Source organism: Coturnix japonica, chromosome 28, assembly GCF_054131305.1.
Source record: "Coturnix japonica strain WE chromosome 28, WE-NBRP24, whole genome shotgun sequence".
NCBI lineage: Eukaryota > Metazoa > Chordata > Aves > Galliformes > Phasianidae > Coturnix > Coturnix japonica.
The window spans coordinates 2,086,259-2,104,249 of record NC_140690.1 but is presented as its reverse complement, the minus strand read 5'-3'; the positions used below and the strand labels follow the sequence as shown (position 1 = coordinate 2,104,249).

Here is a 17,991-nt window from a genome sequence, read left to right as displayed (position 1 = left end):
GACCTCCTCTCCTTCCTATAAATTGGAGCAGGACAGAGAACCACAAGGATTGTCAGCTCCCAAGTCATGCAAGTATTGCACACAACACAGATAACTTCATCTGTTGGCCCCGCTGTCTCTGCATACCACCAAGCGAGGACCTGCAGTGCCCAGGCGAGACGATGTGCCTGGCAGTGCAAAGCCAGCCCACGTGTGTGCAGATGGCAAGGAGCGTGTGGCACTGTGCAGCGACAGCCCTTGCCTGCCCAGGACTGCGTGTGGAGGGCGTTCTCCACTGCAGCCCTGCCCAACGGTCAGTAGGGGTGTGCGGCCATGATGGCAGTAATGAACAAACTGCTGCTTCACAAACATCTTGGCCCGATTAGAAATCTTTGAGTAGTGCTGTTACAGCAGACAGAATGTGATAAGCGCAAGTAGTCTCCTACACTTCACATCCTTGCTACTTCATTATGGGTGTTGTCATTGAGCAGCATCTAACACAAGTTCTGCCCTGGTCAGCTGGCTGCCTTAGCTTGAGCCCTGATGGCAACGCTGTGACGTGATGTTAGTATTGCTGTTTTCTCCTCGTCAGAATACTCTGCCTTTTGAAGGAAGCAGCTTCTTGGTTATTTTGTTTTGTTGTTGAATTTTATTGAATTAATTTACAATATCTATATTCCATATAGTCATAGATGTTTTGAATATGATCATCTGTGGTGCTGAGAATTTTTGTAGAAAAGGTATACTCAGTTCGGAAGGTGTAATAAGGATGTTAAAGAAAGAACCCCCTGTTGTGTTGACCAGTGATGATGCTCCCACCCCCTGACCAATGGTGGAGAGGAGCATGAAGAGAGAGGTGGTGCTGGGGGGATCTTGGGGCTGCTGGGCCTGTCATACTTTTTCCAGGCAGAGGTTTTACAGGTGTTGCCCCCATGCCGACCCTGTGGGGGGGGGCACTCCCACATCCTGAAGGATGGAGGAGAGGAGCGGGAGGGCAGAGTTGGTGCTGTGGGGGGCTGGGAGCTGTGGGGCCTGGTATGCTTTCCCCTGGCTGTAGTTTTCTGGGTGTCGGATGATGCCCTCAAACTGCCACCCTGTGGGGGCTGCTCCAACCTCCTGAAGGATGGTGAAGGAAAGTTGGTGACAGTTCCTGGGGGGGACAGGGGGCTGCTGGGCCAGTTGGCTTCCCCCAGGCAATGGTCGTCCGTCTCTTGGATGATGTCCCCAGGTCTATACTCTGCTGGGGTCGCTTCCATCCCCTGATGGATGGTGGAGGGGAGAGTGAGGGCAGAGATGGTGCTGGAGGCTGACAGGCCTCTCAAGCTTCCCTGAGGCAGTGGCTGCCTGCGGGTGACACTTTGAGGGAGCCACTGCCAACCCCTGAAGAATGGTGGTGGGGGACGGGAGGGTGGTGTTGATGCCAGGGTGCTGCTGTTTGGGTGCCAGCCGATGACTGCAAGCTTCCAAACCAGGTGGGTCCCTCCTGTCCCCTGAAAGAGGTGTTGATGCTCAAGGTGGATAGGGGCCACTGGGCATGATGTACTTCCCAGGGGCCACGGAGCCTGGGCTGGTGGGCTATGGGGGCTGCACTGGGGGCAGCTGAGCCCGACAGCCGTCAGGCCTGGCAGGGGCCGCTCTGGTGATGCTCTGCGGCTGGTGGGCAGATTGTCACTGCACAGGCACCAGTTGTTTGTGCCACGTCTTTTCTGTGCGGCGCACTGAGGCGAGCAAGCTGTTTGTCCAAGCGTGAGGTTGCTGCGGGCAATATGCTGGACTGCAGCATCTTCAGCAAGGCGCCTGCAGGGAGAGAAACGTGCTGAGGGCACAGGAGAACCCCCTGCTCTCCTTCCTCACAGTGCATGATAGAGCCACCCTCAGCTCCCGGCCTGTCTCAGGCCCAGCAGTAAGAACATGCAGCAGGAATGGCGAGGCCAGTTAAATGTCTGACAGTGTCAATCTCAGACAGTGTTAGGCAACAACTAACTGGCTTCTCTATGCTGCTTTAACTAGAAATGCCTCCTTGCTCACAGGATCCCTATAGTAAAGAGAGGGGGCAGGATGGGGTTGGGGGTGAACAAGAACTCACTGGTTTATCTGCCTCCGTTGTCGGACAAGACGATAGCACGAAAACATTGCCATCAGCATGGTAACGAAGATAGCCACACCAAATCCCAGGCAGTACTTCTTGATAAAATTATTGTCTGCGGCATTTGCGTGTTCCTCACCATCCGCACCTGGAAAAACAATGTGGATCTGTTTCACCAGCTGCTGCTTTGAGTGACGTGGACAAGAACAACCACAGGAAGGATCCCGCTCCGGGCTGCTGTTGTGCCTGGTGGCTCAGGGGAAGCACAGCAAGCTCTGGAATGCAGGGTCTGTGCACAGGAGGTACTATGGAGGGTCCTGTTTCCTCTCCTTATCTGCTGAATGTGGTTCTGGTGGCCTAGTTCCCAAAAGGACAAAGTTCCTAAGTCCCTGGGAACTGGCTGCTGTGGGAGGGGAGCAACCTCTAACCATGGCCACGGAGCTCTATGAGCGGCCCTTACCTGGAGTGACAGTTGTTGTGTGCATGGCCTCTATTACTCTCAGGGGGACAGTCAGTGTGCGAACTCTGCCGTTCCAAAATGCAAGCCAGCGCATAGGTGCTCCACCTGTCTCTTTAGAAAGGAGGTAAGGGAGTGGGACTGTAAGTAACTGCTTCTCATCAGGAAGATGGTGCAGTTTCTCCACATGTATTTCTAGAAATTCAGTTTCACAAGCCTTTCAGGGAACAGACGGAAATACACCTACCACGTGCTTTGTCCTTCATGATTTTCATTAGCAGACACACACACAGGTGTGCATTCTCACTCACACCTGCAGACGCGCCTGGCTGACATTAGGACTGTGAGCTGGCATCTCTCAAAGGAAGTAAAATCTCATGACATGGTATGCTGTAATTTCTCTCTTCCTTAGGGACCTGCAGTGACTGGAAGGGGCTCAGGTGATGACATGGCACTCAGACCTGGGTCAAAAGTTGCAAAGCTGCAGAGAAGCCAGGTGGGCAGTTGGCTGGCACTCAGCAGCTTTCCAGATACTCTCTCCAGGCCATGTAAAACAATCTTCAGAGAAGGCATAGAAGAACATTTGGCCCCTCAAGGTTTTTTTAGTGGGGAGATCTCTGATGTATGTAGACAAAGTCAATGGGATGCTGGGAGCATGCAGCACCCAAGAAACAGTGACTACCCAAGCTTCTCATGGAGAAGAAATCACCAGGCAGTGAAAAGATGAACCCCTCCTGAACTTCCACAACCAAATATGAGCAAAGATCATGAGATGAAGACTGGTGACTTACGTCTGGCATCCACCCCAGGCTCAGGGACGCGACTTTGCTTTCGAAATGCACCAAAGGGGCCTGCAGGCACAAGAGTGATCAGACACAGGTGAGGAGAGCTTCCGCTGTGCACTGGGGTCTGCCTTGTTTTTTTTCCTGCAGTGACCTGTGAGGACTGGCTGCAGGTCAGGGAATGACATGGCCCAAACAGCAAAGGAATAGGAGCAATGACTGGCAAGGGCCGCCTTCCCACTGAAATGTGACAATTCTCCAAGTAAAGAAATACTAATGACTGATCTGTGTACGACCTTCAAAGCACAAAGAGACTTGAAAGACCTTTGGAGAGCCTTACGTACCCAAATAAGCTATTATAGCACTAATTTTTCGACTTCCAAGGAAACAGACACTCACAACTTACCTCGGAGTTTCCCCTGAGGCACAAAAGCAGTCTCCTTCCAGTCATCTGAGGAAGAAGTACCAATGTCATCATCTAGAAAAAAGAACAGAAGAGGGATGTTCCCATTGCATGCTGTGATCTTCCTCTCCCTTAGTGACAGGGAAGGGGCCAGGGAAGGGGACAGGTAATGGGATGGGAGACTCAGGCCTTGATTGCCAAAGCTATAGAGGGGCCAGGGTGACCTGGAGCCTAGCACTCGGCAGCTTTACAAATGCTCCCTCCTGGCCACATGCAGCACCCCTCCAGGACCGCGTGGAAGAGCATACAAAGAAAAGGTGCCTGAAACACACTGGGCTACAGCTGGGGGTCTCTGTTGGGAACCAGGATTTTTCTATGGGGAGCATCAGGCAGCTGGAGCAGAAATGCTCATGCTTTTCCCAGCACACACCTTCCACGTTCTCCCCTGGGACACCCCCAGGATGAAGAGCATGCTCCACCCAGCCAGCGGCAGAGCCGTGGGAGCACAGGGCTTCCTCATGCCCTTGCCCAGCTCCTGTGGTGCTGCCTGTCCCCCTTTTCCAATACCCCCCCCCCCCATCGAAGGCAGCCTTAGAGCTATAAGGCACAGAGCCACTGGAACAAGAACCTGGGCTTCTCACTCTCATTTCCGCTTATTTTTTACCCCATCTCTGCCCACCCACCTGCTCCTGCTGCTCGCCCTGGAGCAGCACAAGTCTCCTGACAACACATGGCTATCAGTAGGAGGACGGCAAGGCAGGTGGGGGCCGTGGCCCCCAGTACTCGTGCCATGCTGCTACCACCACTGCTATAGCCACAGCGAGTGCTGCTATTGGGGCACAGAACACCTAGAGCACGCAGCTGGGCATTGTGATCTTGTGGCACAAGGCAGCAATGTGGCAGGGCATAGTGACCTCACATCCCCAGGCTGCTGGCTGGGCCTCCCCACGGGCTGCTCCTCCTGTGACGCAGGGCTGCATAGAGTGGGTGCTTGTGGCACCCCTTAGTGGGTGAGTGCCAGGCTGCTGGGGAAGAATTACTGGGAGCGTGTCCCACTGGGTAGATCTGTTCCACCGCAAGGACCAGGCTCCCCCTGGGCTTGTTATGGACGCTGAGGATTCCCAGTCATCTAGAGCAGCAGGAGACCATGGCAGATATTTTCACATTTACATTGTGGAAATATATTATTGTGGAATGGTTTGGGTGGGAAGGGACATTAAAGACCCAGAGACTCTGTCAAAGGATAAAGAAAATCGCTCCAGTGTTGTTTTTACTGCTTTGTGCAAATCAAAAGATTGCATTTTGTCTTTTAATGGCCAAAAAAGCCATTTCTTCAGGGACATTGTATTTGTTGTCACAGACTAACAAAAATGCAAACTGAGCTTTATCTGTAGCATCAATACTTTAGTATTTCGTATCTTGTATTTGACAGTTCCCTCCCAGCCAGTTGCCCGTGCCTTTCTCTCAGCCCATGAGAGCACCACTTACTGCCTCTGGGAACTTGGAAACTGGCAGCATGATGGCCAGCACACACACAAGGTGCTCGTGACGCAGCTCCAGGCGGCTCTCCTGAGGCCCAGCTTCATTTCACGGCCACTCACGCTCTGCTGCTGGACATTCTGCAACGGAAAAGCCACCGGATGCAAATCCCATCCCTCACAGATGGTATCAGACCCCTGCTCTCATGGCAGTCACCACCGCCCGGCATTGGACAGCGCTTCCACTGCCCTTGCTCCTGCCACAAGACACCAACGTCTGCTTCTAGTTCGGCTCCACCATGGGATCCTGTTTGCAACAGAAAAACACACGGAGGCTGCCAGCCACTGCAACACGCGCTGTGAAACCCCTGGCACTGCTGAGTCCCATGAGCAGAGGAGAGAAGCGTCTGCCTGCCATGGACGGGCTGCGGCGGGATTGAATCCTGCCTTCCAATCGGGACACCCCCAGGGAGAGCCTCCCTGGGGACCCAAAGACTTACGGCAGCGCCAACACAGCAGGCAGAAACGCGACGTGCTCCTGACTGCCCGCACTGTTCAAAGCTCCCTGACTTGCGGAATCAAACTCTATAATCCAGAGATGGGTTATAAAGCAGGTATGTTTTATTCCAGCGCTGGGTGCAAGGGGGATAGCTCCTCCAAACTTGCACACCAACTTGTAAAACCGTGATACAGATATAGGTACACCTCATGCATAGTCAATGATTTCCCGTAATTCTAACATGCATCCCTTAATTCTAATACACATTCTTTATCATGCAGACCCCCTCTTGTTATCGCCCATCTTGTCAGGGAGATGCAAATATCAAAAGAGGAGTTGCAACACCTAATCCCCTTCTCGCCAGGTGTCTCAGGGAGTTCTCACTCCTTAATCTTCATCCTTCCTGCTCTTCCAGACCCACTGTCTCCATTCCTTGTTATTCTAACTAAATCATTTTCTGTAAACTACTTTAACTATCCCCCTTTTAGCCCCCCTTTATTCTGAATTCCAGCAGAGCATCTGTTTTCTGCTTCCCTGTTCATCCCTCCCTCTCCCTCTCCCTCCCTCCGCCCTATGACGGCAGCCCTTCAAAGCAACCAACACAACCACGCCAAACCGCAGCCCGGACTCGTCCCGCTCACTGCAATCCAGACCCACTCCATCCGTACAAACCTTCATCCACGCCGTTTCTTAAGCGGGCCTCGGCGCCACCCGGATCTTACAGCCAGCGAGCGGCCGGCAAACGAACGGACGTCTTCCTCTTGGTGCCGCACAGCCCAGCACGGCCGGAGCCGCACCACACGATCCGGGCCGGGGCCGGCTCAGGCTCTGCCTCCAGGCTTTTGGGGCCGGCCAGGTGACTCCGCAGCACAGCGAGACCGTGGAGCCACCCGGGAGCCGCCTCTGGGTGCCGGCAGCGCTGCGAGCTCCTCCCCCGACAGCCCCTCCGTGCCCCTGCACCGAGGCCCGACCCCATTCGCAGCACAGAGCCCGCTCCTCCCGGCCCCGCTCATGGCCGCCATGGCCCGGAAGTGCTCTCCGCCGCCTGCAAGAAGCACTTCCTGTCACTGTCACGTGGCTCAGGCCGGGCTGGGGCCTGTTGGGGGGGGGGGGCAGCTGCCAGATCTTCTGCCAGTAAACACTTCTGAGCACCCTCTTCTGGAGGTGAACAGCTCTGGAGGAAGGTGCTTTCAAATGTCCACAAAGTGATGTTGATTGTCACACGGTAGCACCCATCACTTGCCTCCTCCATAAATCAGTTACAGTCTTGTTGGTGAACCTGAAGACAAAAGGTCAGCGCGCTGGGACAAACAGCCACACACCAGTATCACAGAGTCACAGAATGACCCAGGTTGGAAGGGACCTCATGGATCATGAAGAACAAACCCCCCTGCCTGGCAGGGCCACCAAACATACACCTTTACTAGATCAGGTTGCCCAGGGCCCTGTCCAACCTGGCCCTGAACACCCCCAAGGACGGGGCATCCACAACCTCCCTGGGCAGCCCGTTCCAGGGCCTAACCACTCTCCTAGTAAACAACTTTCCCCCTAACATCCAACCTAAATCTTCCCTCTTTCAACTTCAATCAGTTTCCCCTTGTCCTGCTATTACCAGCCCCCTCCTCATCCTATGTGGAACACCAGTGCCAGCAGTGCGGCCGCCATTTTAGAACCCTCTCCACGTCACCTTGGTCACCGCTGCCGCGCGCAACGCACTTGCCTCTGACAGCTGTGGCAGTTAGCAGCCATGTCGGCAGCTAAGAGGGCTAGGGTAGAAGTTTTCCCTGTTTCAGGCGGGAGGATGGAGCTGGGGGCCCTAGGAGTGAGAAGGAGGAGGGGGCCCGCCATGACCACCAGGCAGAGGATGGGTAAGAGAGCCATATTCCATCATGCCTGGACCAGCCCCGTGACCACCACCCATGTGGAGCCTATGGAGGTGGATCCACCTCCAGATGAGCGAATGGAGGTGGATCCACCTGCAGAGGAGCCCATGGAGGTGGATCCACCTGCAGAGGAGCCCATGGAGGTGGATCCGCCCGCGGCATAGCTGGCCTGGCACCACACCACCGTGCCAGGCCCCGCGCTGGCATGGTCACAGCTCCACCGTGGCTGGTCCAGGCGCTGAGCTCCTTACCCGCTGCACGGCCCCCGCCCCCTGCATTAGCTGGGTGGCATTTTTGTATCATCTGTTCCTCCTTTGGGCCTATTCTGCAGCCACATTCTGTGGGCCCCCAGTCCCATCTTTACCCTGTTTGTTCCAGTCCCTGTTTCTATAGTTGGTTTTTGGGTTTAGTTTAGTTTTAGAGTTAGGTGTAGGTTGTTGTTAGTGTTTTTGAGTTAGGCATAGGTTATTGTTTGTGTTTTTGAGTTAGGCATTGCTTATTGTTCATTTTTTAGTGTTAGGAGTAGGTTAGGAGTAGGTTTAGTGTTAGTAGTTGGTGTTTTCCTGTTAGGAGTTTGTTCCTCTTCATTCTTTAGTGTTAGGAGTAGATTGTTGTTCCCATAGTAGAGTTAGGCATAGGTTACTGTTGGTACTGTAGGGTTAGGCGTGGGTTCCTACCAGCAGCTGGCAGCAAACAGCGCTCGCTCGGTAAGCACACGTCTGCTTTCTCCCCCGGAGCCGTGAGTGCGACTGCCATGAGAGCGGAGGTCTGATGCCATCTGCGAGGGATGGGATTTGCATCCGGTGGCTTTTCCGTTGCAGAATGTCCAGCAGCAGAGCGTGAGTGGCCGTGAAATGAAGCTGGGCCTCAGGAGAGAAGTCTGGAGCTGCGTCACGAGCTTCCTGCATGGCCAGTGCAAGGTAGGTGTGCCTTACTTTAAGCGTGCGCTGAAGCAGTGTTGGTTAAGCACGGCTCACACCTCTGTCTGCAATAGATGGGCTTTCTGCACGCTTTATTGCTGTGGCCGGCGTTGAACAGCACAGCAGCAGCGAGGCCTCGAACATGTCCACAACCAGGTACGTGAATTTGAGTAAATTTAGCTGTGTGAATGATGTTATTGTTCATATTAGTAAGGCAGTATTCACATGTGTGTGATGGAGCTCAGGGATAGGTTTATTCTTGCCTGGTAAATTTTCCCTTCTTTGACACCCACCCGTCCTCTTGCTTCTCTTCCCCTCACCTGTAAGTGCAGCAATACTGAAGGCTGAGGGCTCTTCTCCGAGGCGGGCGCTAAAGGGCAATTGAAATGCAAGTTTGTTGTCCCTCTTTGTTCTTGGGTCGGTAGCCCAAGGTGACCAAGCTTCAGAGCACTTCTCTAAGTCAGCCTGGAAATGTTTCTAGCAGAAAGTAACTCCATCACAGTGACTGAGAGTAATAGTAATAGTAATAGTAATAGTAATAGTAATAGTAATAGTAATAGTAATAGTAATAGTAATAGTAATAGTAATAGTAATAGTCTCGTGCGGGTTGGAAGGGACCTTAGAGATCATCGAGTCGAACCCCCGGGATTCCAGCCTCTGTGCTACAGGGTGGCACTTCTACCACTTGCACCACAGGGGGATTCGAACACCCGGGCCCCGGTGTTGCAATGCAGCATTCCTACCACCTGCGCCACGGGGGCACACAAAAAGATGCCTCTTTTTCCCCCCTCACAGCAGGCAGCCCCCATGAGAGCAGTAGAGCAGCAGGCTGTCTGTGCTATGGCTGCTGAACTGCATTTCTGGCCACCTGAGATCCCTGAGCCCATGCTAATGAAGAACATGCTGCGCCACAGACTCTTCTACAGAGCCGTTTTGCAGCTTCTCTGTGCTGGCCATCATGCTGCCAGTTTCCAAGTTCCCAAAGGCAGTAAGTGGTGCTCTCATGGGATAGGAGAAAGGCACGGGCAACTGGGTGGGAGGGAACCATCTGTAACTGTTGCCAGCAGCCTGGAGGTGCCAGCTCAGTCTTATCCTGTGGCTACTGCTGCTCCCTATGAGCTGCCAGGCACAGGGTCCTCCCGCCCGTGCAGGGACCGCCTTGCAGGAAAGGGCTTTAGGCTCTGGTTTGTGTGGGATTTGGGGAACGAGACAGGGGTGGAGTTTCTTGTGTGCCCGACTGTCAGGAAGGCGGTTCCCAGTTCTGGCAGCCCAACGTGCCCAGCAGGGTGACTTGAGCTCCCAAAGCGAGCCGCCAACCAGTTGTTAGCTGAGAAGGTTCCCTGAGCGTTTCCGAATTGATTCTTGTAGGACTCGGAGAGTTTGGGGACTGAGACTTGGGAGAGAGTGAAGAAAGCTGAGGCAAGGCAAGCGCTGCTCAGCTGAGGAAGAAAGCCGAGAAGGAAAGCAGAAAGCAACGATGATGGCCTGAGCAAGAAGCTACAAAGGACAGCAGAACCACCTGCAGCGCTTTCTCGGAGGTGGCACCAAAAGCTGCTGACTCAACGGTCCAGTTTACCGGCACAGCCGTGATTTCCCTGTCATGGACGGTGGAGATGATGGAAGTGAACTGGACAGGAAGGACTTGTGCTGCGTTAGAAGCAAAGAGGGCTTCACCTGTGCAGGACTTGGTGTATGGCAAGAGCTGGAGACGCTGCGTTCCTTCAGGGTGTGTCTCGTGAGGTCCAGGCCTAGTGTAGGGTTAGGTTGAAATAGGGCTGGCTGGGACTGGAGAGGGAGGAGGTGACGTAGCCCTGGGGTTTGGCTTCTCCTTGGGTCTGACTGGAGGCTGAGTGACTGATTGCTAAGCGGCAATCCTGGGCACTGGGGCTTCATTTTGGGGTGTGGGCGGGGTAATAAATACAAGCCAAATCTTCTTGTACGCAATAAAATTGAAGCGAACTTTCTAAACCTGGTGCTGCCTCTTTCAGTAGCTGGTCAGAACGTCCCTCGCTCGGGCTGGCAATCACAGGGTGATGAAGCGGTCGGCTTCACGTCTCTCCCTTGACATGGTGCAGGTTTTCCCCCGTTTCCTTGTTGGTCTTCCCAACCTGTGGCCTTTCAGCCAACCCGTAAGTGCTGGTGACAGGCTGTGAGCATCTCCTTGCTCTCTGAGGACTGACAGAAAGAAACCAGAGGAGGGGAAGCAGCCCGGCAGGAAGAAGGGTGTCCCGTGCTCAGCCCCTTGAGTTGGCCTCTCTTCCCTGAGGGTTCTTTCAGCTTCTGATGCACCGTGTGCTGCTGTTTGCCCTGGGAAGCCCAGCTGCACGCTGGCAGCCGTGGCCTGTGCATCATCCTCCCCTTGAGGCCCAAGGAGTTGTTTGTTTTTATGTATTCAGTATTGGTGTGGCATTTTGTTGTTTTGTTCAGCTTTGAGATCAAGGGGTAATTTAACACCGTTGGAAGTAATTGGGGTTCAGGAGTAGCACATGCAGAATTTTGATCACGCAGCAAGTTGTGATTTCTACTGTGTTGAAGAACTGGCACACACATATACGCCTGCAGCAGGAGCTTGATTGACTCTCGTCAATACGGCCTTCCAAAGCCCGGCCCTGGGGAGCTGTCCAAAAATTTTCCAACATTTTGTATTACCTAAGTTTATTTTAAACAGCCAAGGAGGAGTAATCTCTTAAAGGCTTTTTTAAAGGCATTGGACTAGGTTTTGATTATCACGTCTCAGGAAGCTTCTGCATTCCACCTAGTGCTAATGGGATAAATCAAGAGCAGATTACACAAGAGATTCAGGCCTTGCTGCAAGTCTTTTATGAATCAGAACTTTGTTTCATGTTGCCAGATATTCTGGTTTCCTTTTCAGGAGATTCCTTTGCTGTATATTAAGAAGGCCAAGGGCATCCTGGCCTGCATCAGAAACAGTGTTGCCAGCAGGAGCAGAGAGGTGATTGTCCCCCTGTTCTCAGCACTGATGAGGCCGCAGCTCGAGTGCTGTGTTCAGTTTTGGGCCCCTCAGTGCAAGGAAGACATGGAGGCCCCGGAACGCGTTCAGAGGAGGGCAACAAAGCTGGTGAGGGGTCTGGAGCACAGGCCGTATGAGTTGAGGCTGAGGGAGCTGGGATTGTTCAGCCTGGAGAAGAAGAGGCTCAGGGGAGACCTCATTGCTCTCTCTAACTTCCAGAAGGGAGGCTGTAGTGAGATCCGGATGTAGTGTGTAGGTCAGATCTATGAGGCAGGAGCTGCTGTGGGGCAGATGTGGGTCAGATCTATGGGGCAGGAGCTGTTGTGGGGATGATGTGGGTCAGATCTATGGGACTGGAGCTGCTGTGGGTCTGATGCGGGCTAGATCTATGGGGCAGGAGCTGCTGTGGGGAAGACGTGGGTCAGATCTATGGGGCAGGAGCTGCTGTGGGGGTGATGTTGGTAAGATATATGGGGCAGGAGCTGCTGTGGGGTAGATGTGGGTCTGATCTATGGGGCAAGAGCTGTGGTGGGTCCGATGTGGGTCAGATCTATGGGGCGGGAGCTGCTGTGTGGCTGATGTGGGTCTGATCTATGGGGCACGAGCTTCTTTGGGGCTGATGTGGGTCAGATCTATGGGGCGGGAGCTGTTCTGGAGCAGATGTAGGTGAGATCTATGTGGCAGGAGCAGCTGTCGGTCAGATCTATGGGGTTGGAGCTCCTAAGGGGCAGATGTGGGTCGGATCTATGGGGCAGGAGCTGCTGTGGGGCTGGTGTTGGTCAGATCTGTGGGGCGGGAGCTGCTGTGTGGCTGATGTGGGTCAGACCTATGGGGCAGGAGCTGCTGTGGGGCACATGTGGGTAAGATCTGTGGGACAGGAGCTGCTGTGGGGCTCATGTGGTTGAGATCTATGGGGCAGGCGTTGCTGTGGATCTGATATGGGTCAGATATATGGGGCAGGAGTGGCTGTGCGTCAGATCTACGGAACAGGTCCTGCTGTGGGGCTTATGTGGGTCAGATCTTTAGGGAAGGAGCTGCTGTGGGGCAGGTGTGTGTCATATCTATGGGGCAGGAGCTGCTGTGGGGCTGGTGTGGGTCAGATCAATGGGGCAGGTGCTGGTGTGGGGCTGATGTGGGTCAGATCTATGGGGCAGGAGCTGGTGTGGGGCTGATTTGGGTCAGATCTATGGGGCAGGAGCTGCTGTGGGGTAGTTGTGGGTCTGATCTATGGGGCAGGATCTGCTCTGGGGCACATGTGAGTGAGATCTATGGGGCAGGAGCTGCTGTGGGGTAGATGTTGGTCAGATCTATGGGGCAGGAGTAGCTGTGGGGCATATGTGAGTCAGATCTATGGGGCAGGAGCTGCTGTAGTGCAGATGTGGGTCAGATCTATGGGGCAGGAGCTGCTGTGGGGTAGTTGTGGGTCAGACCTATCGGGCAGTATCTGCTCTGGGGCACATGTGAGTGAGATCTATGGGGCAGGAGCTGCTGTAGTGCAGATGTGGGTCAGATCTATGGGGCAGGAGCTGCTGTGTGTCAGATCTATGGGGCAGGAGATGCTATGGCGCTGATGTTGGTAAGATCTATGGGGCAGGAGCTGCTGTGGGGTAGATGTTGGTCAGATCTATTGTGCAGGACCAGCTCTGGGGTATATGTGTGTCAGATCTATGGGGCAGGAGCTGCTGTGGGGCACATGTGGGTCAGATCTATGGGGCAGGAAATGCTGTGGGGCTGATTGCGGTAAGATCTATAGGGCAGGAGCTGCTGTGAGGCAGATGTGGGTCAGATCTATTGGGAAGGATCTGCTGTGGGGTAGAGGTGGGACTGATCTATTGGGCAGGAGCTGCTGTGGGGCTGATGAGGGTCAGATCTATGGAGCAGGAGCAGCTGTGGGGCACATGTGGGTCAGGTCTATGGGACAGGTTCTGCTGTGGGGCTAATTGGGGTATGATCTATTGAGGCAGGAGCTGCTGTGGGTCAGATCTACGGGGCAGGAGCTGCTGTGGGGTTGCTGTGGGTCAGATCTATGGGGCAGGAGCTGCTATGGGGCACATGTGTATCAGATCTATGGGGCAGGAGCTGTTGTGGGGCACATGTGGGTCAGATCGATGGGGCAGGAGCTGCTGTGGTGCACATGTGGGTCAGATCTATGGGGCAGGAGTTGCTGTGGGGCAGATGTGGGTCTGATCTATGGGGCAGGAGCTGCTGTGGGTCAGATCTATGGGGCAGGAGTTGCTGTGGGGCACATGTGGGTCAGATCTATGGGGCATAACCTGCTGAGGGGTATATGTGGGTCATATCTATTGGGCTGGAGCAGCTGTGGGTCTGATGAGGGTCATATCAATGGGGAAGGAGATGCTGTGGGTTAGATCTATGGGGCAGAAGCTGCTGTCGGGCATATGTGAGTCAGATCTATGGGGCAGGAGCTGCTGTTGGTCAGATGTGGTTCAGATCTATGGGGCAGGAGCTGCTGTGGGGCTGATGTTGGTCAGATCTATGGGGCAGGAGCTGCTGTGAGGCTGATGAGGGTCACATCTATGGGCCAGGTATTGCTATACATCTGACTCACATATGCCCGAAAGGAGCTTCTGCCCCATAGATCTAACCCACAGCAACAGCTACCCCATTGATATGACCCACATCTGCCCCACAGCAGCTCCTTCCCAATAGATATGAACCACATGTGCCCCACAGCAGCTCCTGCCCCATAGATCTGACCCACAGCTTCTCCTGCCCCATATATCTGACACACAGCAGCTCCTGCCCCATAGATCTGACCCACATCAGCCCGACAGCAGCTCCTGCCACATAGATCTTACCCACGTCTACACCACAGCAGCTCCTGCCCTACAGATCTGACCCACATCAGCCCCACAGCAGCTCCTACCACATAGATCTGACCCTCATCTGCAACACAACAGCTTCTGCCCCATAGATCTGACCCACATCAGCTCCTGACACATAGATCTGACCCACATCAGCTCCAGCCTTAGAGGTCTGACCCTCATCAGTCCCACAAGAGCTCCTGCCCCATAGATCTGACCTACATCTGCCCCACAGCAGGTCCTGCCCCATAGATCTGACCCACATCTACCCCACAGCAGCTGCTGCCCCATAGATCTTACCCAGATGTGCCCCAGAGCAGAGCCTGTCCATAGATCTGCCCCACAGCAGCTCCTGCCCCATAGATCTGACCCAAATCAGCCCCACACCAGCTCCTGCCCCATAGATCTGACCCACATGAGCCCCACAGCTACACCTACCCATAAATCTGAACCACATTTGTCCCACAGCAGCTCCTGCCCCATAGATCTGACCCACAGCAGCTCGTGACCCATAGATCTGACCCACCTCTGCCTCACAGCAGCTCCTGCCCCATAGTTCTGACCGACAGCAGCTCCTGCTCAATTGATCTAAACCCCATCAGTCCCACAGCTGCTCCCTCCCCATAGATCTGACCCACATGTGCCACAGAGAAGCTCCTGACAAATAGATCTGACCCACATCAGTCCACAGCAGCTCCTGCCCCATAGATCTTACACCAATGAGACCAACAGCACCACCTGCCCCATAGATCTGACCCACATCAGCCCCGAAGCAGCACCTTTCCCAAAAAACTGACCCAAATCAGCCCCAGAGCAGCTTCTGCCCCATAGATCTGACCCACAACATCTCCTGCCCCATAGATCAGACCCACATCTGCCCCACAGCAGCTCCTGCCCCATATATCTGACCCACATCTACCCCACAGCAGCTCCTGCCCCATATATCTGACCCACATCTACCCCACAGCAGATCCTTCTCAATAGATCTGACCCACTACTGCCCCACTGCATCTCCTGCCCCATATATCTGACCCACAGCAGCTCCTACCGAAATGATCTAACCCCCATAATCCCCAAAGCGGCTCCTGGCCCATAGATCTGACCCACATCTACCCCACAGCAGCTCCTGCCCCATAGATGTGACCCACATCAGCCCCAGAGACTCTCCTGTCCCATAGATCTGTCCCACAGCAACTCCTTCCCCATAGATCTGACACACAGCAGCACCTGCCCCATAGATCTGACCCACATCAGCCACACAGCAGCTCCTGTCCCATAGATCTGACCCACATCAGCCCCACAGCAGCTCCTGCCACATAGATCTGAATCACATCTGCCCCACAGCAGCTCCTCCCCCATAGATCTGACCCATATCAGTCCCACAGCAGCTATTGCCACATAGATCTGACCCACAGCAACTCCTGTCCCAAAGATATGACCCACATCTACCCCACAGAAGCTCCTGCCCCATAGATCTGACCCACATATGCCCCAGAGCAGCTCCTGCCCAATAGAAGTTACCCCCATCAGCCCCACAGCATCTTCTGCCCCATAGATCTGACCACCATCTTCACCACAGCAGACTTCTGCCCATAGATCTGACCCACCTCTACCCCACAGCAGCTCCTACCCCATGGATCTGACCCACAGCAGATCCTGTCCCAGAGATCTGCCCCACAGAATTTCCTGCCCCTAAGATCTGACCTACATCTGACCCACAGAATTTCCTGCCCCTAAGATTTGACCCACAAGTGCCCCACAGCAGTTCCACCCCCATAGATCTGACACACATATGCCCCAGAGCAGCTCCTGCCCAACAGATCAGAAGCACATCAGCCCCACAGCACCTCCTGCCCCATAGATCTGACCCCCATCAGCCCCACAGCACCTCGTGCCTCATAGATCTGACCCACATCTGCCCCACAGCAGCTACTCCCCATAGATCTGACCCACATCACCCCACAGCATCTTCTGCCCCATAGATCTGACCCACCTCTACCCCACAGCAGATCCTTCCCAATAGATCTGACCCACATCTGCCTCACAGCAGCTCCTGCCCTATAGATCTTACCGCAATCAGCCCCACAGCAGCTCCTGCCCCAGATACCTGACCCAAATCTGCCCCATAGCAGCTCCTGCCCCATAGATCTGACCCACATATACCCCACAGCAGCGCCTCCCCCTTGGATCTAACCCACATGTGCCCCACAGCAACTCCTGCCCCATAGATCTGACACAAATGTGCCCCACATCATCTCCTGCCCCATAGATCTGACCCCAATCAGCCCTACAGCAGCTCCTGCCCCATAGATCTGACCCACATCAGCTCCACAGCAGCTCCTGCCCCATAGATCTGAACCACATGTGCCCCACAGCAGCTCCTGCCCCATAGATGTGACCCTTAGCAGCCACACAGCAGTTCCTGCCCCATGGATCTGACCCACATTGTCCCACATCATCTCCTACCACATAGTTCTGACCCACATCATCTCCACAGCAGCTCCTGCCCCATAGATCTGACCCACAGCAGCTCCTGCGCCATAGATCTGACCCAAATCAGCCCCACAGCAGCTCCTGCCCCATAGATCTGACCCACATATACCGTAGAGCAGCTCCTGCCCCATAGATCTGACCCCCATGTGCACCACAGCAGCTCCTGTCCCATAGATCTGATTCCAATCAGCCCCACAGCAGATCCTGCCGCATAGATCTGACCCACATCTGCCCCACAGCAGCTCCAGGCCCATAGATCTTACCCACATGTGCCCCACAACAGCTACTGCCCCATAGATCTGATACACATGTGCCCCATAGCAGCTTCTACCCCATAGATCTGACCCACATCAGCCCCGCAGCAGCTCCTGCCCCATAGATCTGACCCACATCAGCTCCTACCCCATAGATCTTACCCCAATTAGCCCCACAGCAGCACCTGCCTTATAGACCTGACCCACATGTTCCCCACAGCAGCTCCTGCCCAATAGATAAGAACCCCCTCTGCCCCACATAGGTCCTGCACCATTGATCTGACCCACCTCTACCCCACAGCAGCTCCTGCCCTATAGATCTTACCGCAATCATTCCCAGATCAGATCCTGCCCCATATATCTCACCCACATCTGCCCCATAGCAGCTCCTGCCCCATATATCTTAGCCACATCATCCCCAAAGCTGCTTCTGTACCATAGATCTGACCCACATCTACCCCACAGCAGCTCCTGACCCATAGATCCGACCCACATGTGCCCCACAGCAACTCCTGCCCCATAGATCTGACCCACAGCAGCTTCTGCCCCATAGATCAGACCCACATCTGCCCACAGCAGCTCCTGCCTCATTGATGTGACCCACCTCTACCCCACAGCAGATCCTTCCCAATAGATCTGACCCACATCTGCCTCACAGCAGCTCCTGCCCTATAGATCTTACCGCAATCATCCCAACTGCAGCTCCTGCCCCATAGATATGACCCACATCTGCCCCATAGCAGCTCCTGCCCCATAGATCTGAGCCACATCATCCACACAGCAATTCCTGCCCCATAGATCTGAGCCACATCTACCCCACAGCAGCGCGTGCCACATAGATCTGACCCATATCAGCCACACAGCAGCTCCTGCCCCATAGATCTGACCCACATGTGCACCAAAGCAGCTCCTGTCCATAGATCTGACTCCAAGCAGCACCACAGCAGCTCCTGCCCCATAG

At 54.4% G+C, this 17,991-nt stretch overlaps 1 protein-coding gene across 1 annotated transcript; it reads right to left on the bottom strand.

Annotated features, from left to right (window-relative positions):
- Positions 1-605: 605 nt before the first annotated feature.
- Positions 606-2,256, bottom strand: LOC146756037 (uncharacterized). Its single transcript, XM_085524999.1, has 2 exons — positions 2,066-2,256; positions 606-1,776 (listed from the first exon to the last, which is right to left on the bottom strand). Exons 1-2 carry the CDS (start codon positions 2,122-2,124, stop codon positions 726-728), a joined length of 1,110 nt encoding a protein of 369 aa, XP_085381125.1. The 5' UTR covers positions 2,125-2,256; the 3' UTR covers positions 606-725.
- Positions 2,257-17,991: the final 15,735 nt, after the last annotated feature.

What these genes read in the sequence shown, in the direction of transcription:
- LOC146756037 (XM_085524999.1), bottom strand. Translation starts at nt 2,124, where the DNA reads ATGCTGATGGCAATGTTTTCGTGCTATCGTCTTGTCCGACAACGGAGG. An exon ending in CAACGGAGGCAGATAAACCA is followed by an intron (nt 1,777 to 2,065) that starts GTGAGTTCTTGT and finishes CTCTCCCTGCAG; the next exon opens with GCGCCTTGCTGAAGATGCTG.